The following is a 22,638-nucleotide window of genomic DNA, read 5'->3' on the forward strand; positions in this document are numbered from 1 at the left end:
ACGAACTGGCAGGGAAACGATGGAAATAGAGCAGTTAAATACCACAGGGCTGATGAGGATGGAAACAGGTGTGTAGGTGGGCGGGGCAGTCAGGTGACGGGGAAAAGAAGGAAAGTCTGAGGGCACCTTGAGGATGAATGGAAAATTGTAGTAAAGAGGCCTGAGGAACAGGGGGAGGAGGAGAAGGAGGAGGAAGAGGAGGGACCGAGGGACAGACAGACAGTGACAAAATGAAAGACCTGCATTTAAAATCATACTCAAGTAAATGTACAGAGGTGTCATCAGCGAAATGTACATAAAGTGGCGATCATTAAGATTTCAGTCCTGGTTCAGTTAATTTCTATTGTGAAAAGAGTGAAAAGAGTTTAAAGAGTTTAACAGTCTGGGGGTCTTGGTCTGCTATTTTTTAGAAATGCCTGCATAGTTCCATTTTTTGTGTGTAAACGATGGAGAAAAACTGTAATACAGCATTTTTTTTCTGGCAATGTCACTAGACACCCAGTTCGTAATACTGTAAATAAATTAATTTTGCAATACTTTCGTCAATAGGCTCAATCCACACTTTTTATTTAATGTTTATTTTAATGAAAAATATAAGCGATTGCCAAGTACCAAAAGTAAAAGTACTCATAATCCACAGACTTGTGAGCCATGATGAAACTTATATCTTGAGTTACCAGGTCATGATTTCTGGAAGAGACTTTGCTAATGAATTTTTCAAATGTATTTTTTTTACACTTTAAGCACCAAGCTGTTATGCTGGAGAGAGTGCAGACATCTCTACGGCCGATATCTCCAAAACGTGGCAACTCACACCAAAACATTCTAACTAAATATACAGTACGACAGGTAAGAGGTAATAAAGGATTTTCCTATTTAGGGGGCTGAACTGTCTCTTTAACGACCGTCCACCTCTCCTGTCGGCCCACCGTCTGCGCCAGCAGTCTCTTTGGTTACAACGAACGTGCATCCACGCGCGCGTTGTAAACTCACGTAGCTCTGTGAATTGGCTCTATATCGGTTACCTGTTGCTCTTTTTCCTGCGCAGTTTCTAATAAGGGATCAGTAAAACGTCCTAATGAGTACTTATTATATCTGTGTTTATCAATAAATGAGACGTCATGTCGATACGAAAACGAGGACTCGAGAGTGAGACGGTGGACTGACCGTCTGTGTGTCGACGGGAGATATCAACCAGAGGTTACCAAGGTGACGACGCACCGGGACGAGGAAACGGAGAGAAAGACCTCCTCTCACAACAGAGCTAACGTTACTGGATTTCATACTCACGCTATGCATTGACGCCCAGAGGACATGTAAGCTTTGCGGACTTTCGATGGACTTACCCGCAGACTCGCTGCTGACCTGTCGATGAGGAGACGCGTTCACATTCTCTGCGCAAGTGAGTGCGCCTCTCGCGCTGGTTGCGACACTTAAAACTGTAGTTAATGGCGTGAATTGGTTTGTCAACACACATTTTCTGAATGTGGAATTGTCCCTCAGGTGTCCCAGGTTAAAATAATTAAAAACACATTTTGCCAATTTTGTAGGAAAACTGCAAACCCCAAAGGAAATGGACATGCGCACTTAATGCCATTTTATTTCGGGGATTCCATTAGATTTTAGTGAAGAGCCGAGCGTGTTTTTCTCTCTTGACAGGCGACAGTCGCTAACTGCCAATGGAGAAATATGAAAAGCTGGCCAAAATCGGCGAGGGTTCCTACGGCGTGGTGTTCAAGTGCAGACACAGGGACACGGGCCAGATAGTGGCCATCAAGAAGTTTGTGGAGTCTGAAGACGACCCCGTCATCAAGAAGATTGCATTGCGAGAAATACGCATGCTGAAGGTGAGAACAGAGCATCATCCCCCGTAGTATCAAGTTGGGCCCGCATCTAACACCGCGGAGTGGACACTGTGCACGCACACAGTTGCGCATGCACGCACCAAGGCCGGCTGCTCTTCTGTTACACTGAGAGGTCATACAGGTGTAATTAGCCTACACACAACTTTATAGAGCTTAACAAACATTTCTATTTTTTGAAAACAAACTTTTAAAAAGACTGAATAAAACTAAGTGTGGCCATGTATAGACAAACAACAAAAATATCCATAAACACAGCATTAGGATGCATGCTTTATATCCTCTAGTCTATAGGTTGAATTAAGTATTTCGTCCAACATTTTGGGCTGGTCGAGCGCTTAAAAACAGTGTCCACGGTCTGTCGGTCCCGCAGCAGCTGAAACACGTGAATCTGGTCAACCTGCTGGAGGTCTTCAGGAGGAAAAGGCGGCTCCACTTGGTGTTCGAGTTCTGCGAGCAGACGGTCCTCAATGAGCTGGACAAACACCCTCGAGGGTAAGTCTGGGGAAACGTAGCGTGGCGTCTGTGTTGTTCTGAAGGAGATCAGTGAGTTGTTGGAGATGCTGAAGGGCCACATACGTAGAAAACTAAAGACAATCCTTCAGTGTATGACTCTATTTCTATAGTGTATCTGTTATCTATTTCGCTGGTACCTCTTTTAAAAAATTCATGACAAGATTGCAATGGTGGAATTTACATTTCTTCATAAAAACACTTTTGAGGCACTTTTATGCTACTCTATACTTCACTACATCTTAAATTGTACTTTTTACTCCATTGCCTTTATTTGACAGTGAGGTACAGACACAATTCAAGAGGTTTCAGACACACCGACACAAATGTATATACTTTTTATATGTTGATTACATTTTACTGATAATACTTCCTTTTACTTAAAGTCACAGTGTGTAGGATTTAGTGCCATTTAGCGGCGAGGTTGCAGATTGCAACCAACTGAATACCCCTCCGCTCACTCCCCCCACGGTATCGTGAGCTGCCGAGTTCAAAACCTCGGTGACGGTGTTGGCCTCGTTCAGAGACCATACTCACCGTAAATAAGGCTACTTTAAGAGCAACAGAAGTCAGACGCCGGCTGGCGGCATCGTGGGTTTGCACTGTGCGGCTTGCATTTACCGCAGTTTCTCAAGCGTGTCGAAGAACTACGGTGGCCTAGAGGCTCTCACTAGAGCCTGTGTTCGGTTTGGCCTTTCTGGGCTACCGTAGAAACATGGCGGTACAACATGGCGGACTCCGAGGAAGAGGACCCACTCCCCATGTAGATATGAAGGGATTAGTTTAAGATTATGACAACACATCAATTCTTAGTTTCAGGTCATTGTACACAAATGAAAACAAAGTTATGAATGTTAAATTCCATTTCCGCTAATAGATCAGCCTAAATGCTACACACTGTATCTCTAAGTAAGCTCCAATATGAATGCAGGATCGTTAGTTGTGGAGTATTTCTACATTGTGGTACTCTTACTTAAGTAAAGGATCTGATTACTTCTTCCACCACTGCAAAAGTGAGCCTCTCTTTACAGTTAAGCATAGAACTCGCTTTGTGTACTTGTATTTGTTAAGAGTACTGCTTACGAGCAGAAAGGAACAGGGTGAATTACAAAGAGGGAGTTAAGACTGTTGGCAAGAGATCTGAGAAGACGGAGAGTGTTGGTAGTGGGGGGAGGGAGGGACAGCCGAGTCTAAAGCTAGATATTAGGTATTCAGGGCAAATGGTTCTTTTCTCTCCATTCTTTGAGTACTCAGGCACATAAAGTCACAAGATCAGATTTTTACTTTTTTGTCATGTGAAGTCACACAGCATGCCCAGGCCACAATGGCCAGTTGATATCAGACCATTTCCCCCACAATGCTGTGCAGCAGAAACTCTAGCTGCTCCAGAAAACAAAAGGCGCTGTTGCCGTTAGAGACAGGCCTAAGGTTACCCGGGGTGACACGAGGGGCTGTGTAAAGCACCACTTCTGTTTTTGTTTTTTAAATAATATACAGGGAAAACAAGACTAGTAAAAGGTATTAGTTTAGTTCCTCTTACAGCGATCATTGATCCTTTGTGTGTCGCCCTCTGCAGGGTCCAGGAGGCTCAGCTGAAAAGCATCGTGTGGCAGACTCTGCAAGCTGTTAACTTTTGCCACAAGCACAATGTCAGTACATTTTAAATATGGATCTGTGTTTAATGTTTATTTTTCGTGTTTGATTTTTTCCCCCCCACATGTTTCTTCTCCTATAATGTCTGAAAGGATACATTTGGAGTTTCCAAGACTGGATTAGAACATTTCTTTCTTGCCGTATGTACCGTACATTGAACACATTGGTTCTGCTCTCTCTCTCCATGCTGGTTAAACAGTGACACATTCATAGTTGGACAACTCTTTAAAAGCTAGGGGACAAAGTCCACAGCCTCACAGAAGAAGGCATTTTGTTTTTAATTAACAGAATGTGAAAAAAAGAAGACGGTATTTTGTCCACGAATGACGACAGCAACAAATAACTTTGTGTACATCTGATTATTGATTTAAGATGGACTCATGAAAAATATGAACATATCCTTATTTGTTCACTGTTTCACTGTTGACTGTTTAATTTCTCCATCTAAACCATTTCATAGATTCACCCCACAAATTGACGTACACATGCAACATGTGAGATTTGACAACTACTCTAACTTGTCCAACATTAGATTGAGCGTTATTCCAGATCACAATGAGCAAACTGACTTGGTTTAGGCTTCAGCTCCCCCACTAACAGGAGTCATTTAATTCTCAGCGACTACAATGCAGTGTTCAGTTTCAATATTGAAATGTGCACAGCTTTCTGATCTCTTGCTGTCGTTCCTCCAGGTCCCTTCCTCATCCAGCCTCAATATAAGCCTCTCTCTCTCTCTCTCTCTCTCTCTCTCTCTCTCTCTCTCTCTCTCTCTCTCTCTCTCTCTCTCTCTCTCTCTCTCTCTCTCTCTCTCTCTCTCTCTCTCTCTCTCTCTCTCTCTCTCTCTCTGTCTGTCTGTCTGTCTGTCTGTCTGTCTGTCTGTCTGTCTGTCTGTCTGTCTGTATCACGTTGCCTAAATCCTTGATGCCGAGCGTTTGTGTTGCAGTGCATCCACCGTGATGTAAAGCCAGAGAACATCCTCCTCACCAAAACCGGAGTCATCAAGCTCTGTGACTTCGGCTTTGCCCGCATTCTGAGTAGGTCAATCCATAGAGCCAGTGCATTTAGTGTTAATCTCTAATGATTTATTCAACATGGGACCTGAATGGGCTCCTGCCGATGGTTTCCTCACTTTCAATGTTATAATGGAGGCATTGCACAGGAGGGTTGCTCCGCCAGTTAGCGTATCTCTGTTTACCCTTCCTGCCTTGGGTTTTGTGAGTTATGTTTCCATACATTAACATGTAGTCGTTCTAATCCCTTCCTCTACAACGCTCGTGTTATTTGGTGTTCATTATTCAACGTCTAAGTGCATGTGCGTGTCCCTACATGTTATCTCTGTCTGCATACTCAGCAGGACCAGAAGATGACTACACGGATTACGTGGCGACCCGCTGGTACCGGGCCCCTGAGCTGCTGGTGGGGGATACTCAGTACGGGCCCCCCGTGGACGTGTGGGCCCTGGGCTGTGTCTTCGCCGAGCTGCTCCACGGAAATCCACTGTGGCCCGGGAAGTCCGACGTTGACCAGCTCTACCTCATCCGAAAAACTCTAGGTACACCGAGGGGCCACATTATATTGATCGCATACGATGTTGCTTTCTTAAAGGGTGTCTTTGGTCCTGTTCAACCTAAATTTATTGACTGGAATATTTTTCCCATGTTTCTGCGTCAAAGGGACTAACGGGGACAACAAAGCATCGAAGGAGAGCCGCCACTAAACGGGCTGCAATGTAATCGCTCAGGACAACTCCTCACCGTCATTGTAGTACATTAAAAGTGCTTGTTTTTGCCACTGATGAGCTCAGATTATTATTAGAAGTGTCTTACAACATTATGGAAAGAACCCTACAGAGAGAAGTTTGAGAAGTCTCGTTCTGAAATCTTGCGTCGCTTCCACATGGTGGAAATCAGCCAATTATTCAGCCACGACATTGAAAATCTTCTAGACAACACTAAGCTACGCTTTCTGTATTCCAAAACAACAAACTCTGGCAACACCGACACTCTTCTTTCCGACTCTCACTCACATTTCCACTGTTTTTCACATGACACAATAACAAACGGACCAGATCGAGCAAAAGGTGCCACTCCTTGATGGTGAGGAGTGGCCCCGAGCAATTACATTGCAGCCTGTTTAGCAGCTGCAGACTGCAGCGTTCAATACTAGACCAGTTTAAAAATTGTCCCCATTACTCTCTTACAAAAACAAAAACATGGAAAATATGGTCCAGCTCACAAACTACTGAAGTTACCCTTTAACAGTTCCCACAATCGGCAGATGGATTTAAGAGTGGTTAGCTTGAAAGCAGAATTTTCAAGCGACCTCGGTGCGGTCGTTTGACCATTAACAGCTTTCAGACCAGTCTATGCTAACTAAAGTTAGGTGTGAAAGCAACCTTAAGAAATGTTTACTGAACAGAAAACTTGGACTTCCTATTTCCTTTCCCAATTGCTCTCATGGGTTTGTTGAACCAGTATAGAAAGCAGGCCTTTCCCTTTTATTTTTAAGGAGATAGTTAGATCTTATTTATACATTCATACATGAGGTTTCTTGAGTCTTAAGGTTTGCGAACCCTTTACCACACACAAAGTGAAATTCAGATTTGTATTGTCATTGCTTGAAAATGGCAGTCCAATGTGTTTTACAGAAAATATATAAATAGAATTAAAATAAAGGAGTAATGTAATTAAAGACTAAAACCAGCAGAGACAAATCAAATTTAGGCTTGAATTGAAAGGAAACTACTTTGTACCCCACACACACACACACACACACACACACACACACACACACACACACACACTTTGATGATCTCCTGTCTGATCTCAGGTGACCTGATCCCTCGTCACCAGCAGGTGTTCCGCTCCAACGTGTTCTTCAGTGGAGTCAGTATCCCTGAACCCGACACGACGGTACGAATCATGCTGCCACATGTTCTCAACAGAGAGGCGATGAAGTGTGGTTGATGTTCTTACTTCCCATTTATTTTTTGCTCTCAGGAGCCTTTGGAAAAGCGCTTCCATGGCGCGTCTCCTCACGCCCTCCACGTTATGAAGGTATGTTATGTTTATGAGTGACAGAGCCTGGCTCATATACCGGCATAGCCGATGACTCCGTGTAAATCTATGTGTCTTCCTGTGAGCAGTCATGCCTGGTGATGGACCCCGCGCTCCGGCTGTCCTGTGAAGAGCTGCTGGAGCTGCCGTACTTCCAGGAGGAAGCAGCCAACTGGGGCCGTGAGAGTGAGCGCCCGGGACGACGACACGAAAAGGGCTCCCGACGCAGGCAGCCGGGGGTAAGCACGAAAAACGCGGGAACTCGATGGTGGAAGAAAGTGGTTCCCCTTCCTATTTTTACCGCCAGACATCCTAATAAAGCATCATCTCACACAGTTTCCCTTTCTCTCGTCCCCTTTCCTCCCTCTAGGCTCAGTACCTTCCTCAGTTACCAAACAGCAACATCTCACCAGCACCGGATGTTAAGAAACAGGTGAAGCATAAATATCACCTGCCCAACATTTAGCAAAGCAGAGAGAGAGAGAGAGATGGACTTGTGCTATGTTTTTGAGCAATCATTTGAATAATATCCTTGGTGTGACGATGAAAAGGTGTATTTTCACTTTCATTTGACTTTCAGATTTGTCATTTGTTATCGCTTAATATTCTTTTCACAACAAACAATAGTTTACAGTTGTAATTAGGCAACACACTTAAAGTACCAAAAAAATACAGCAAGTGTTAGGTTTTCCTGTCTTTAAAAAATATATTAAACAGCTCATGAAAGTCACAATTGTGCCGTCATCACTCGGACAAAAGTGCTATTTTTTTTGTTTAGTTTGTGGCGCAGTCAATGACAACAACTGATCAGGTTCATATCAGCTACAAATATGTACTACATGTTAGGATTAACCCATTTAACAAGATGCTCAGTCAACACCAATTCACTTTATAATAATGTTTATTTCCTGATACATTTTATTAATGAAAAATACAGAATGAATAAAAGCATTTGTTAGCTTATTGTTAAAGTGCACACAAAAAGTTGTGTTAGTATAAACATTACAAAGTACTGACTACATAATACAGTTCCACATATAATGATATGTTAGTTCCTGGTTCGCATCAACGTTTAATAAAACCTGCCATGATAGTTATCAGAGCCTCAGTGTTTGACAATGATCCCCCACTTTTCACATGGACCATCCCACTGTTGCTCCGACACAAGACAGAGATTCACTGGAACACACATCAACACACCGACAGCCTGACGCCGCGGTCGGTCACTACATGATCGATGGAATGTGGACGAAACATTCAGTATTTATTGTTTAACACTTCGTAAACAAATTCTTTTTATGTTTTTATAATGCGATTCATAATTTTATCCCGCAAAAGCAACCCCGCAAAAAGTGAGAAAACCTAAAGAAGAAATGGCCCAAATCAACTCTTTAAATCAATACAAGAAGATGCTGTTTAGAAGATCTCAAGATGTGTCAACACAGTGAGAATTGTTGGAGCGGCTGTTAACTGTTGAACAAGTGCCCTCTTGTGGCAAAATGTGCCACATGTCAGAGGAACAGAGTGCAAAGTGGACTTTACTGCAGCAATGTGGTGTGAGTTGAGTGCATCTCTGAACACAACACTTTTACAAGACTCACATAACTCCAGTATGATGCTGCAGCTTGTTCCTGTTTGAAGGGTGCGATGACAGAACAACTACACAATAAGCCAGTATTACTTCCAGTATTGGAGTATCTACGTATTACGGCGTAACTAAACAAGTCCAACAGAAGAGAAACACCATTGTGCCATTATAGTGAGGCAGCCTTTTTGAAATCTTTGGTGTACCTTTAACATTTATTAAAAGCTTTAACCCTCGGTTGAAGCTAAAGCATTTGAGATTATTAACGGAGAATCTTAAGAAGATGTCAAAGATGTTCATAATTTTGGAATAATATTCTGACGCTACAATACAGGCACTGCACATGCTGATAGAATATGTATAAACATGATGTTCGCAGGCAAGTATAGATTAGGTTAACTCGTTCAACAAGGCACCGTCTTAAATGTCACCTTCAAAATATTTCTTGGCAAGAGCCCAGGAAATTCACATTACAAAAATAATAATAATTCCTGTTTGTTTTTTGCTTTGGCACCACTGAAACAATTTAAAGATCACTGAGCATTTCCCGGATTTACAGAGAACTCATATCAAATTACCATTAGCACCGGGGAGTCGCGATGATCTCGTACCTGCGAGGCAGGTTGGCGAAGCTGCTGTAATCGGGGCTGAGGTCCACACTGTCGGGTCCTCCGGGGCAAGAGAGGGTGAAGCGCTGCAGGAGTGACGCCAGGAAGAGGAAGAGCTCCATGCGAGCCAGGGACTCTCCGACACAAACCCTCTTTCCTGAGAAAGAAACCAGTGAGAACGAGAATACGAGTTAAATGGAAGACGATGGCAGCGGACTGGTCACATCAGAGCTCAGAGTGAAAAAAAAAAAGGACATTTGCTTAATAATTTACCTGCAGAGAATGGCAGGAAAGCGTGGTTTTGCTTAAAGTTGCCTTTCTGGTCCAGGAAGTGCTGCGGGTTGAAGGACCACGGGGTCTCCCACTGTTTCTCCTCTTTCAGCACAGAGTGCAACATGGGGATGATGATTGTAGCCTGTTGACACGAGACAGTCGTTTTAATATCATCTGGAAAAACGTCAACAACACTTTATGTGACGACATCGGGATACCTTGGGAATTGTGTATCCCCTGAACGAGATGTCCTGGAGGGCGTAGTGGGGGATGTTCATGGGGATAATATCCATGAGACGCTGGATTTCATGGATGACTGCGTCCGTAAAGGGGAGGGACTTCTTGTCTTCCATGTAAGGACAACGCTGCTGTCCAATCACAGTGTCGATCTCTTGCTGCACGTTCTCTTCAGAATGAAGGAGACACAGCTATTTAACCGCTGCTGAAACAGTTAGTCGATTCATTCACTAGCAAATAGAGTGAAGTACAATGAATGGAGAGGAGGTGGAAAATGCTTCATCAGCATTGCATGCGAGTAGAGCGATGTGTTTAAACAAAATATTCCATGTAAAAGTCATTAGTCTTGCAGAATCTGCCCCTAGTTTGCGCACAGATTTATGCGGACTTAACACAGACTTTTTTTTTTTTTTTTTTCTTTTTTTTTACACACACAGGTTTCTGGGACCTACCCTGTATTTTGGGGTACTTGATCAGCACACTCAGTGCAAATCTGAGAGTGGAGCTGGTGGTTTCGGTTCCTGCCAGGTACAGATTCAGCACAGTTGACACCAGGTTGTCATAGTGGAACTCGCTCGTGGGAATGTCTTTCTCCTAAAAAAACAAAACGAGGAAGAGGAAAATACAACCTGCTGCGCACTGGAGGGAGCTCAGTCGTGCACCTAGCGGTCTAAGGTGCTCAGTATTTGCAGAATCATCTGTTATAGGGACTATGTATGTTTGCATCAGTGAATACGCAAGTATAACGAGTCAGCATGCTTAACATGTCCACTTTAAATGAAACAAACTCTCAGTTCACATCTTTCCGCTTGATAAACCGCGTTGGGTCATACCTGATTGAGTCGAGTGAGGAAGCAGTCGATGTAGTCTCTGGGTGATCCGGGGTCCAGCGTGTCCTGGTGCTCCTGGATCTTTTTGATTATGAACTCCTTCAGCTTTTCAATTCTGGCGAAAACTTTGTGCTGTCGACCCGGCAGCCGCTCCATCAACCGAGGGAAGATATTGTAGAGCTGCGATGGGAGAGAAATCCTATGAATGGCGTGTTTCACAACCAGCCTGTGTCTTTCTCTAAAAAAAGGACAGACTGACGATATATAATCAACATGGAAAAGAATAGTTTTGGAATCTTGGTAAATATACTTGGGGGAACAAACAAAACCTTTTTATAAATATTTGAATGCAGTCTAGCTTTTACTGTGGCCAAGAGACTGCAATAAAAAAAAAAAAAAAAACACAACCAAATTAGGCAAACGTCATCACCACTTTAACATACATGAAACACATTTACCGTATTTTTCGGACTATAAGGCGCACCGGATTATAAGGCGCACTGTGAATTAACGTGTCTATGTTCACACATAAACCGCACCGGATTATAAGGCGCATTAAGCAAAACAACACAGTCCGGTAAATCAAACTTTATTCAACTCAGTTGTAACAACAAATACCGGTACAGAAAAATACACTCACTTATCGATTCATTCCTCTTCCACAAATCCATCGAATTCTTCATCTTCAGTGTCTGAGTGAAACAGCTGTGCGATTTCGGCATCAAGAATGCCCGAATCCCTCTCGTCATTTTCTGAGTCAGTCTTGTTGCCGTTATCGGTACTTGGCTGTTCAGTGATGATTCCAGCTTTCGTGAAAGCTCGGACGACGGTTGCGACCGATGGTTACTTGTTGTGCTTATTGATCGATTTTGACTTTTAGTTTAGACATTACATTCCTGTTACGGGGCCGATCAGGTAGTGACACAGCGTACCGTAATGCTCCGAATATCCATTGAGCGGAGCGGCTTCGTTGCTTACCAAAGTCGTACTTACATATTTCGACAGATTTTTGAGCGCATTGTACCACATAAAATCGATCAATAAGCACAACAAGTAACCATACATAAGGCGCGCTGGATTATAAGGCGCACTGTCAATTTTTGAGAAAATTTAAGGATTTTAAGTGCGCCTTATAGTCCGAAAAATACGGTACTAACTGCTCCAAGTCCAACACAACAACAGAAGTTTCCAGAGCAGACTAAAAACGAATCAAAACAAAAAAGGATTGATGGCCAGTATGTCAATAACATCTGAACCCTGCAATCAAAATGATGAAAAACAAAATAAGAATAGTTAGGTCCTTTTTCATAAGGCAGGATGTTCCACTGATTTATGGTTTATACAGAAAAAGCTGATAGCCCAAATCATTTTATGGTACACTCATATAGAGGATATGCATGAGGGTCTAAAAGAATCTGACCGAGCGAGTATAAAAAAAGACGCGTAGCTGGGGAAAGGGACTGCTGCCTCTTACCTGACCAAAGGGACTGCTGCCGAATTTCAGGGTGTCATTGATTATCTGCAGGAGGGACAGGAAGTGCTGGTCGTCGTAGCTGAAGCGCTGGCCGAACACCAAGCAGCAGATCACGTTTGACACGGTGCAGCTCATGAAGTAGGTGGGATCGAAAGGTGTGGCTGGAGGGAAAAATGAAAAAAATAAAGTAGAGATGGGGACTTGGTCTTAAGTCGCACACACATAGTGACTTGAGAGCATCTCTGGGTTTGAGAGGCTGGAGAAATGTGTTCATTAACAGTCGCTGTCATTAGCTGGAGACCCAGTGGAATTATACAATACTGTATGGTAGAACTCTTAACTCTTTGTCTATATCCATTTTTAGGGGGAAAATACAGTTATTTACTGAAAAGGAACGTTTTCATTGTGCGTGTTCCTTTTCATATTGCATTGCAATAGCCTGTTTGAAGTGATCACATACCAAAGAATGAATAGAGGAGTGATGATAACAGTAGCCTGCATGCGTTGAATACCTTCGGTATAGATGTGATGTGTTCTAAGCTGAACAGATGGCATGCAGCAGATGATACAATGTTCATTACAACCAGAAAAGACTTGAGACTCGACTTGGACTCGCAAAAGATGACTTGTGAGCTTCTCTGGTGCTCAGAAAACTTTCTGCCTGACTGTTTAAAAAAAGCCGGCACCACTTGGAATATTCTGTCCTTCATCTGCTCCATCTTCAGCTTTGCGTTTTGTGTTTTTAGTTATGACCCTGTGTTGTGTATAAATGATGGAAAAATACACAATCGGAGCAAACATACAAGGCAAACACATGCATACCTTTGGTGTCATCTATGCGGGCCAACAGGTGTGTGCTCTCCTCCTGGATCCACTCTTCCATCCCCTTGCGTCCCATCCCGAAGTCTCTCAGCGTCATCAAGGTGAAGCGCCGCAACTGCCGCCAGCGCTCTCCGTTGCTGATCACCAAACCTTTGAAGATGCAGAAACGATAGTTGGAAGAACCTCACAATGGGTCAGAAGCTACAAACACAAGCTATAACATATGGAAGAAACTAAAGAATTATCACTTCTTACAGCAGACTGAAACCAAACTCAAACTGACACCATAAAAAAAATACAACAACAAATGGACTCAGAAAAGCCACTGGAAAATTCAGATAAAAACATTATTGTTAGATGTGGATACAAGAGAACAGAGACTTAAATCTTTGGGTCAGAGGAAATCAGAGACACAAGGATTGCAGCCTGGTGTTAAGAACACAGAACGTTGTACTCAAGCATATTTCTATGTTACATATCGTGACAAAATTCCCATATTACCATAGCCACTGGTAACCCTCATTAAGAAAGGAATAGGTCCTCTGCCAGTGAAGTCATCTGCCTGGTCCACCAGTGCCTCCTTCACAGCGTCATACCCCACCAGGACCACGACGCGCTGAGAGCCCAGGTACACAGTCATCACGGGGCCATAGCTTTCACTGAGCTGGGGAGCAATACGCATGCATTTGAGTCTTGTACAGACATGCAAGAAACAAACCAAAGTAATCATACCCACTGCAGAGAACAAAACAGAAGCCCTGGGACTCCCAATCACAAAACTACATCCATAACTCAGATATAAAACAACAGAAATAGATCTGCAAAAGTAGAGGTAAAGCATGAAGTATCATGATTAAACCGTTCAGAACACCACTGGTATCCATCTACCGAGCATCAGTGATATTGGTGATATGTACAAACTACATTTCGTTGAAGAATCACAATAATTAACCTTGTACTTTGGGACATGGCTAAATAGAGCACATGCAGCAAAACCCATAAACTCAGCAATGGAAATAAAAGTATACTAAATGTGTATTTTTCTGTGCAAGTAATTCATGTGGACAGGAATGTTGCTGCATAACTATTTATGTAATTCCAGCAAGAATATATGATCACAGACTGGAAAACCAATAAGTTGTCGACTTCTTCGGTCTCACCTTTAGCAAAGTTTTGAACGGAGCTCTTTTGTCCAGCTGGAGCAGGTTTCCTATGATCGGCAGACCGGACGGTCCTGGAGGTAAAAAAACATGTCTGCGGCTCCTCAGTCTGAACTGCCAAAGCAAAGCAGCGATGAGCCCCGCTAAAAGCAACGTGACAAACAACTCCATGCCGATGCTACTCTGTCCTCTGCGGTGCACCAAAGGTCTCTAAAGCGATCAGCTGATTGTACAAATATATGGTGTCACAGGTGCTGGTCGGACGGTCAAACTTGTGCCGAGCTTGCGTATTGATCTGCGTAAGCAGGAAGGGAAACAGAGTTACCTTGAATAACCTCCGCTCTATGAGTGGGTGCACAGCCCTCCCTTTGCTGCTGGTTCGGTCCGGGGCGGATCAGATCAGGGTCCTACCAAGAGTGCTGAGCTCCATTACTATGGATTTAAAAGACATATAAATAGTTTTTTCTTGTTCTAGTTAATCAATTCTTTCAAATATTTCATTTTTCAAACCAAGTTTTATAACTTGGCATGTTTGTGGGGTTTTTTTTAAAGAAAAATGTGCAATTGCATTTATTTACAATATTATATTTTAATATTATATTATAATATTTTTATGTTCGCAATGACCAAGCACAGATATACAGGCAAAAATGCACTGGTGGAAATCAGATTTTGGGCTATTTTGCTTCCATAACATGTCTTCTCTCAGACTAGTGGAAATAAAACATCCAAATACACGTTTAGGAGTTTATTTGACTACTTTTGCCTATTTTTGTCAGTAGATTTCTCCGAAATTCACCAAAAGTTACCATTAGATAATGCATAATTTGTATATTTAAATATACGATTTCAGAAAACTTGTAATACAAAAAATTATTTACTTATTATGAGTAATTAACTACGAAGTTTCATGGTGCTATTTGTTAATTATGTTTTTTTGTCCTATTCACCTGTCGTGTCCTCAAAATGTATGCATTTTACAAAACATATATTTAGAGGCTGGCTTCTCTAAATTAGTTTTTTTTAGCCAGAAATCTCCACTTCAGTAGCTCACAAAATCAGGACCACTGAACCAAGCTTTATCCAATGTTCAAATTTCTAAGGATTTTGTGTTTGAAAATATCTTTTTCTCTTTCAAGGAGTGTTTCAATGTTATGACTTTATTTTGAAGGCAGAGTTTGTACAACGTTTTTTAACAGAGACAATACATTCGATATTGTCAAGATCCTGGTATTTATATAGTTGCTTGTGTATTCATGAGTCTTGATTTTGTCTGATATTGTAAAAAGGTGAAAGGCATGAAATGAAATGTGTCAAATAAAACACTGTCGTAGGTGATTTCTTCCAACTCTTTCATAAGTTTGTAAATTTCCTCGTTGGTTCTTTCACAGCAGGAAGTGATTCATTGCCATTTGTATGTATATATATTTGTATGTGTGTACTTTTATAGTATTAATGAAGCAAGATATTTTAATAGCAGTAGAAAGCGTGTTCATAATTAACACAGGAACAAAGACTTAATTAAAATACAGTAAAGACAACCAAAGCAAAAGACAAGAGGATTCATGATCCTGCCTGCTACAGCAAACATCACCTGTACAGTAAACAATAAAGCAACCTAAGGGTATGGGGGACTCAGGGTGCTTCAAGCGATGGTTGACGGCCCAGGGGGAGCAGCTCGTCTCACCGCGACGTGGCGATGATCTGGTACGTGCGAGGCAGATTGGTGAAGCTGCTGTACTGTGAAACGAGGTTTATACTGTCGGGGCCTCCGGCGCAGGAAAAGGTGAAATCCTGCAGCATCGACACCAGGAAGATGAAAAGCTCCATACGAGCCAGAGACTCTCCAACACAGGCTCTCTTCCCTGTGAAGGGTCACAATCACAAACATTATTAGAAATATATTACTGCTCGTGAAATTGAAAGGGCAATGAGCACGACATTTAACACAAAATGACCCATTAGTCATGGGCACACTCTAACGTAAAGCACGGAGCCATACAGGGTTGTTAATGATTTATTAGCTGAAGACCGTGTTTTACCTGCAGCGAAAGGCAAGAATGCAGGATTTTTCTTGAAGTTGTCATTCTGGTCCAGGAAGTGCTCGGGGTTGAAGGACTGGGGAGTTGCCCATTTATTTTCGTCTTTCAGCACAGAGTGCAACATGGGAAAGATTATGGTGTCCTATTGAGACAAAGTAAAAAAGTAAATAAGTGAAATTTATTTTTATAGCACTTTTCACAGATAAAAGTCAAAAAGTGCTTAACAGGAGTGATATTTCAAAGATAGACAACATAAATAACACAATGTGACCATACAAGGGCCACTAATTTACAAGAACAGTTAAAACATGAAAACATGAAATGTATTTAAGAAATCACAACAAACAGTGAAATACACAATAAAAAAACGTAGATTAAAAGCAGACCTGGAGCATACATTTTACCCAAACGCCAGTCAAAACAGGTATGTATTGAGCTGATTTTTAAACGATTCACCACAGGTGACAGAAAATGTAACACGTTTGACCTGAGAGCGCAGGCTGGTAAATAAGGGCGAGGTAGTTCAGCCACATATGCAGGAGTTTGACCGTGTAGTGCTCTGTAAGTGAGAGTGAGAATTTTAAAGTGGATCCTATACGCTACAGGGAGCTAGTGAAGAGATCTGAGTACGGGGGTGATGTGAGACAGTCTTTTTGTCCTAGTGAGTAATCTGGCGGCAGCATTCTGGATTGTGCGTTACAATAATCAATGCAAGAAGACATAAAGGCATGTATGATCATCTCTAGTTCAGCTGTTGGTACTACAGATCTCAGTTTACTAATATTTCTTTGGTGGAAAAAACAAGATCTAGACAGCTGCTTAACATGGGGGTCAAAGACATGGATTGGTTAAATATTACCCGTAGATTACGCAGGTTAAAGTGGGCAGCAGTGGAGAGTGGACCAATACCCTGATCTGGTGCAACAACCAGAACCTCCACCTTATTAGCATTGAGTTGTAAACAATTTTCTGCCGTCCTGTCCCTTAATAGCATTGAGACAGTCTGGAGCCTCACTGGGTTTGAAAGAAAGACAGAGTTGAATATCATCTGCATATAAATGATATGCAACATTATAACTTTTTGTAATCTGTCTCAAAAATAACAAATATAAAGAAAATAAGAAGACAAGACATGATGTTAGTGCAATAATGCCCTTTTCCCCCTCTCTAATGAATATTATATCTCGGGATTGCCAATACCTTGGGAATTGTGTACCCCCGAAAAGAGATGTCCTGGAGTGAGTAGTGAGGGAGGCCTAAGGGGACAATGTCCAGAAAGCGCTGGACCTCATGGACAACTGCATCTGTGAAGGGGAGGGACTTCCTGTTCTCCATGCTGGGAATACAGCCTTGTCCAATCACAGAGTCAATCTCCTTCTGCATTTTCTCTGTACAGTACAAAACAAAAAAAAATCATTGTATGTAGAACTGGTAACGTAAGATGACTGCGTGCTCCATTCGGGGACCTACCCTGTATGTTTGGGTATTTGATCAGCACACTGAGGCCATATCTGATGGTGGAGCTGGTGGTTTCCGTTCCTGCCAGGAAGAGGTCGAACACTGTGGAGACCAAGTTTTCATGGTGGAACTCGGTCATGGGATTGTCCTTTTCCTGAGACAACAAAGTGTTAAAAGTGCCATTAGATGCGCAACAGTTTAAAAAGACATTTTAAGCAACAGGTGGCAGAAGCCCACTTGGGCATATGCTTTGTTAGAATTGGATCATTTGAATAATTACAGTTTTATTCCAGAAATTAGATCCATTCTTAGCAGCCATATGTTAAAAGTTATTTTACAAAGGAGTTTTAAGATGAAAGTCCAGGATGAACGTTATGGAGAACAAAACAAGATTTCCCACCTGATTGATTCGGATGAGAAAGCAGTCAATAAAGTCCCGTGGGGAGCTGGGATCCAGTGTCTCTTTGTGCTCTTGGATCTTCATGTCGATGAACTCTCTCAACTTCTCAACTTTGGCAAAACAAGTGTGCTGGGGGCCGGGCAGATGCTCCATGAGCCAGGGAAAGATGTTGTACAACTGTGGGATGATAAAAAAAATTTGTATATAGAAGATCATGTGAAAACCAGACTTGATGGACTATCAGCCGCTTACCTGACCGACAGGGCTGCTCAGGAACTTTAAAATATCAGATATGATGTTGAGGAGGTTCAGGAACTTCTTGTCCTCGTACCCGAAGCGTTCGCCAAACACCAGGCAGCAGATCACGTTGGACACAGTGCGGCTCATTAAGAACGTGGGGTCAAATGGCTTGTCTGGAAGAGAAGAGGAAAACCTAAATGGACTCATCTATTAAAGGAAAATCCACTGAGAAGACGTTTCCACTGCCATGTGCAGTTGTGGTCAAAAGTTTACATACACTTGTAAAGAACATAATGTCATGGCTCTCTTGAGTTTCCAGTTATTTCTACAACTCTGATTTTTCTCTGATAGAGTGATTGGAACAGACACTTCTTTGTCACAAAAAACATTCATGAAGTTTGGTTCTTTCATGACTTTATTATGGGTTAACAGAAAAAGTGACAAAATCTGCTGGGTCAAAAATATACATACAGCAACATGAATTAGCAATTTTGGTGACTTAGAAAGTTGTGTCAATGAAATGAGCTTCATAGCATGGCCTCTTAACTTCTTGTGAGTGATTATGAGTGACTACAGCCGGTGACTTCTCTGAGGCCATTTAAATAGGGCTCATTGGATACAAACGCCCACAAACGCTACAATGGGAAAGTCAAAGGAGCTCAGCATGGATCTGAAAAAGCGAATCATTGACTTGAACAAGTAAGGAAAGTCACTTGGAGCCATTTCAAAGCAGCTGCAGGTCCCAAGAGCAACAGTGCAAACAATTGTTTGTAAGTATAAAGTGCATGGCACTGTTTTGTCACTGCCACGATCAGGAAGAAAACGCAAGCTATCACCTGCTGCTGAGAGAAAATTGGTCAGGAGGGTGAAGAGTCAACCGAGAACCACCAAAAAGCAGATCTGCCAAAAATTAGAAGCTGCTGGAACACAGGTGTCAGTGTCCACAGTCAAGCGTGTTTTGCATCTCCATGGACTGAGAGGCTGCCGTGCAAGAAGGAAGCCCTTGCTCCAAAAGTGGCACCTTAAGGCTCGACTGAAGTTTGCTGCTGATCACATGGACAAAGATAAGACCTTCTGGAGGAAAGTTCTGTGGTCAGACAAAACAAAAATCGAGCTGTTTGGCCACAATGCCCAGCAATATGTTTGGAGGAGAAAAGGAGAGGCCTTTAACCCCAAGAACACCATGCCTACCGTCAAGCACGGTGGTGGTAGTATTATGCTGTGGGGCTGTTTTGCTGCCAATGGAACTGGTGCTTTACAGAGAGTAAATGGGATAATGAAGAAGGAGGATTACCTTCAAATTCTTCAAGATAACCTAAAATCATCAGCCCGAAGGTTGGGTCTTGGGCGCAGTTGGGTGTTCCAACAGGACAATGACCCCAAACACACATCAAAAGTGGTAATGGAATGGCTAAATCAGGCTAGAATTAGGGTTTTAGAATGGCCTTCCCAAAGTCCTGACTTAAATCCCATTGAGAACATGTGGACAATGCTGAAGAAACAAGTCCATGTCAGAAAGCCATCAAGTTTAACTGAACTGCACCAATTCTGTCAAGAGGAGTGGTCAAAGATTCAACGAGAAGCTTGCCAGAAGCTTGTGGATGGCTACCAAAAGCGCCTAATTGAAGTGAAAATGGCCAAGGGACATGTAACCAAATATTAGCACTGCTGTATGTATATTTTTGACCCAGCAGATTTGATCACTTTTTCTGTTAACCCATAATAAAGTCATGAAAGAACCAAACTTCATGAATGTTTTTTGTGACAAAGAAGTATCTGTTCCAATCACTCTATCAGAGAAAAATCAGAGTTGTAGAAATAACTGGAAACTCAAGAGAGCCATGACATTATGTTCTTTACAAGTGTATGTAAACTTTTGACCACAACTGTAAATGTTTTTCTTAGCTGGGGTTTTGCAGCTCACTTTGGACATTTTAACAACCACCTGTAAACAGTTTTAAAGCATCAACAGTGACCAGGGAGAAAAGTTTGCATCTTTAAATCATTTATTTATTTTTTCAACTTGGGTTCTACCATGTCAGTGTGTTTGAAATTCCTGAAGCATTGCGCTTGAAAGCACAGGCCCTGTATACACGGCACAAAGTTATCTGGGCGTTTTCAAGATGGCTCCTCTGAGACAACCTTTTTAATTATAGATTGTAAATGCAGTTTAAAATGCTTCAGTTGGTATCTTCAAGCTGTCAGTGAAGCTTCACTGGTTTAGTGGGTTACGTAACACATTCTGTGTTTACTTTGCACAAACCGCCGCCAGACAGAGATAAGGATTAAAGAGTGTGTAGCTGAAGCAAGAGAGATAAACACACCGAGCAATCCAACAAAGCATGACAGTACACACTCTCTCTTCAGTTGTTGACCAATTTCATGCATTATTCTTCATGTCGGCTCTGTGTATTTCGTTCAAGCTCCATCTGACGGTCAGTATTCAGACCTATGTCATGTGCAGACATGCATAAGGCGTTATGATTGATAAGGGTTTTTCTTTTGTTCTCAATGTATCTCAGTTAACAAGTGTAAAAGACTCCATCTTTTTTGGTCACATTTCTTTTACTATCCTTTAACATGGGTGTCAGAAACTCTTTGGGACTGAAGCTAGGATTCAGGGCAGCACAAAGTAAACTTAAAGGGAAAATCTGCCACCTTGTGGATCCACATTGTGTGGATGTGCAATCAGCGTTATGTAGTCAATTCAAGCAATTCTTCAGTTTGTGCTATATTGATCAAGAAAGTGTTCGCAGCTTTTTTTTCTGCACCCGGTGCCGTCATTTGACGTAGTTAGAGGCAAAGGACGAACTACAGTTCATTCTGAGGAATGCATTGCTTCAATTGATTACATTTACAAATAGGTGCAATAATCACGTTTCACATCAACCCTGTGTGAAACATATGCTCTCAAATCAACAGCTTCAAACACACCTTCAAATGACTCTATGCGGGCCCTCAGGTGTGCGCTCTCCTCCTGGATCCACTGCTCCATCCTCTTGCGTCCCATCCCAAAGTCTCTCAGGGTCGACAGTGTGAAACGTCGCAGTTGGCGCCAGCGCTCCCCGTTGCTAATCCCCAAACCTGAAAAAAAAAGAAGAGTGCCGCTTGTTGACCAACTGAAGCCAGAGACATGCGTGCACGGAAAGCAGTGGAGAAAAAACACCGATCCCTTGACAGAGACGACAGATTTGAAGTGTCTCGAAGTTACCGTAGCCCTTGGTCATTTTAATCAGAAACGGCAGTGGCCCTCTGCCTGTGAAGTCGTCTGCCTGGTCCACCAGAGCCTCCTTCACCGCGTCATATCCCACCAGAAATATCACCCGCTGCCAGCCCAGGTAAAGGGTCATCACAGGACCGTGGGTTTCACTTAACTACAAGAAGACAGGATTTCGGTCTGATTCAAATGTAACTATTTTTGTGCAAAAGTCAACAAGTTCATTTCAGCATGACTGACCAAAGTAATGACATCTCAGATTACTGGATAAGGTATTACATAACATTAAATCAATGTAAATGTTGCATAAATAAATTCTTACCTTGAGAATGCTTTTAAAAGGGACATTTTTGTCCAGTTGCGGAAGGTTTCCTATGAGAGGAAGTGCAAAGGGTCCTGGGGGCAACCGGTACTTCCTGCTGTTTCTGACACTAAACAACCACAGCAGAGCTAAGATGAGCCCCGCCAGGATCACTGTTGCAGAAAGGTCCATGATACTTTTTTTCGCCTCATCTTCTCGACTCAGATCTCTCTTATACTCTTCTGTCTGAATGGTTATTCATTTGTAACAAGGAGTTGGTAAGGGTGCTGCACTGGGACACAGGTGAGTGACGTGACTCTGTGTGTTTTAGTGCACCTTCACCTGCTTATTTCTTTTCATTGGCTTGGAGCCAGAGAGAAGCAAACAAACATCTGACTTGAATTATACAGGCAATAACATGTCATTTTCTTCCTCTCTCTCTTCCCCCAAATTGATGTTGAAGATAATTGACAAGAAGGAATAAAAGTGTATATGTTTCAAAAAACCCACAAGCGTTAACTTTTGCGGTATACTTGTCATGCTGAAATAAAAAAGAACATTTTAAACCAGGAGGCCAACAAGAGGCCAGCAGTTGCGACTGGATTAACATGCTTTTGATGAAAATATTGATTGAATTTATTTGATGTTAGGAAACAAACTATACGTCTGCACTGTAGCTCCAGTCATTGTGGTATAAAGAAAATGAAGCCGTATAATTACACATACAGCAGTCAACCACCTACATACACTGAAACAGCCTTTTCCTATTTTAAGCTAATAAACTGATAAATCGATCATCACTGAGATTTACCATGCACCCTGCACTCAAATCAAAAATGTAATTTAACATAACATAGCGTATGCTGTATCTTAGTAAGTCAGGTGAGTAGAGCTTCAGCGTGTTAAA

The 22,638-nt window shown here is 42.2% G+C and overlaps 3 protein-coding genes across 5 annotated transcripts; 1 reads left to right on the top strand and 2 right to left on the bottom strand.

Annotated features, from left to right (window-relative positions):
* The first annotated feature begins 962 nt into the window (after positions 1-962).
* LOC137874626 (cyclin-dependent kinase-like 1) lies at positions 963-8,181 on the top strand. Of its 3 annotated transcripts, none has more exons than XM_068713467.1 (10): positions 963-1,402; positions 1,660-1,847; positions 2,236-2,357; positions 3,952-4,024; positions 4,972-5,062; positions 5,380-5,580; positions 6,858-6,940; positions 7,028-7,084; positions 7,174-7,323; positions 7,455-8,181. In XM_068713467.1, exons 2-10 carry the CDS (start codon positions 1,680-1,682, stop codon positions 7,548-7,550), a joined length of 1,041 nt encoding a protein of 346 aa, XP_068569568.1. In that variant the 5' UTR covers positions 963-1,402; positions 1,660-1,679; the 3' UTR covers positions 7,551-8,181. The 3 variants fall into 3 exon arrangements, with proteins under 3 accessions (XP_068569568.1, XP_068569577.1, XP_068569585.1); XM_068713476.1 differs by having other exon boundaries at positions 5,383-5,580; XM_068713484.1 differs by having other exon boundaries at positions 2,239-2,357.
* Positions 7,968-14,378, bottom strand: LOC137874616 (cytochrome P450 2G1-like). The gene is made up of 9 exons (XM_068713439.1): positions 14,074-14,378; positions 13,415-13,577; positions 12,914-13,063; positions 12,092-12,252; positions 10,621-10,797; positions 10,240-10,381; positions 9,769-9,956; positions 9,551-9,692; positions 7,968-9,434 (listed from the first exon to the last, which is right to left on the bottom strand). The coding sequence occupies exons 1-9, from the start codon at positions 14,242-14,244 to the stop codon at positions 9,250-9,252; spliced, it is 1,479 nt and encodes a 492-aa protein (XP_068569540.1). The 5' UTR covers positions 14,245-14,378; the 3' UTR covers positions 7,968-9,249.
* An 834-nt stretch (positions 14,379-15,212) lies between these two features.
* Positions 15,213-21,993, bottom strand: LOC137874619 (cytochrome P450 2F3-like). Its single transcript, XM_068713454.1, has 9 exons — positions 21,753-21,993; positions 21,425-21,587; positions 21,148-21,297; positions 18,226-18,386; positions 17,974-18,150; positions 17,586-17,727; positions 17,316-17,503; positions 16,116-16,257; positions 15,213-15,938 (listed from the first exon to the last, which is right to left on the bottom strand). Exons 1-9 carry the CDS (start codon positions 21,921-21,923, stop codon positions 15,757-15,759), a joined length of 1,476 nt encoding a protein of 491 aa, XP_068569555.1. The 5' UTR covers positions 21,924-21,993; the 3' UTR covers positions 15,213-15,756.
* Positions 21,994-22,638: the final 645 nt, after the last annotated feature.

This window comes from Cebidichthys violaceus, unplaced genomic scaffold (genome assembly GCF_023349555.1).
Source record: "Cebidichthys violaceus isolate CVI_PGR_0920_01 unplaced genomic scaffold, fCebVio1.0.p SCAF_1, whole genome shotgun sequence".
Classification (NCBI taxonomy): domain Eukaryota; kingdom Metazoa; phylum Chordata; class Actinopteri; order Perciformes; family Stichaeidae; genus Cebidichthys; species Cebidichthys violaceus.

What these genes read in the sequence shown, in the direction of transcription:
- LOC137874626 (XM_068713467.1), top strand. Translation starts at nt 1,680, where the DNA reads ATGGAGAAATATGAAAAGCTGGCCAAAATCGGCGAGGGTTCCTACGGC. An exon ending in CTGGACAAACACCCTCGAGG is followed by an intron (nt 2,358 to 3,951) that starts GTAAGTCTGGGG and finishes CGCCCTCTGCAG; the next exon opens with GGTCCAGGAGGCTCAGCTGA. An exon ending in ACGCCCTCCACGTTATGAAG is followed by an intron (nt 7,085 to 7,173) that starts GTATGTTATGTT and finishes TCCTGTGAGCAG; the next exon opens with TCATGCCTGGTGATGGACCC.
- LOC137874616 (XM_068713439.1), bottom strand. Translation starts at nt 14,244, where the DNA reads ATGGAGTTGTTTGTCACGTTGCTTTTAGCGGGGCTCATCGCTGCTTTG. An exon ending in GCAGCAGTCCCTTTGGTCAG is followed by an intron (nt 10,798 to 12,091) that starts GTAAGAGGCAGC and finishes CTCCCATCGCAG; the next exon opens with CTCTACAATATCTTCCCTCG. An exon ending in TCCTCACTCGACTCAATCAG is followed by an intron (nt 10,382 to 10,620) that starts GTATGACCCAAC and finishes TTGTTTTTTTAG; the next exon opens with GAGAAAGACATTCCCACGAG.
- LOC137874619 (XM_068713454.1), bottom strand. Translation starts at nt 21,923, where the DNA reads ATGGACCTTTCTGCAACAGTGATCCTGGCGGGGCTCATCTTAGCTCTG. An exon ending in TGAGCAGCCCTGTCGGTCAG is followed by an intron (nt 18,151 to 18,225) that starts GTAAGCGGCTGA and finishes ATCATCCCACAG; the next exon opens with TTGTACAACATCTTTCCCTG. An exon ending in TTCTCATCCGAATCAATCAG is followed by an intron (nt 17,728 to 17,973) that starts GTGGGAAATCTT and finishes TTGTTGTCTCAG; the next exon opens with GAAAAGGACAATCCCATGAC.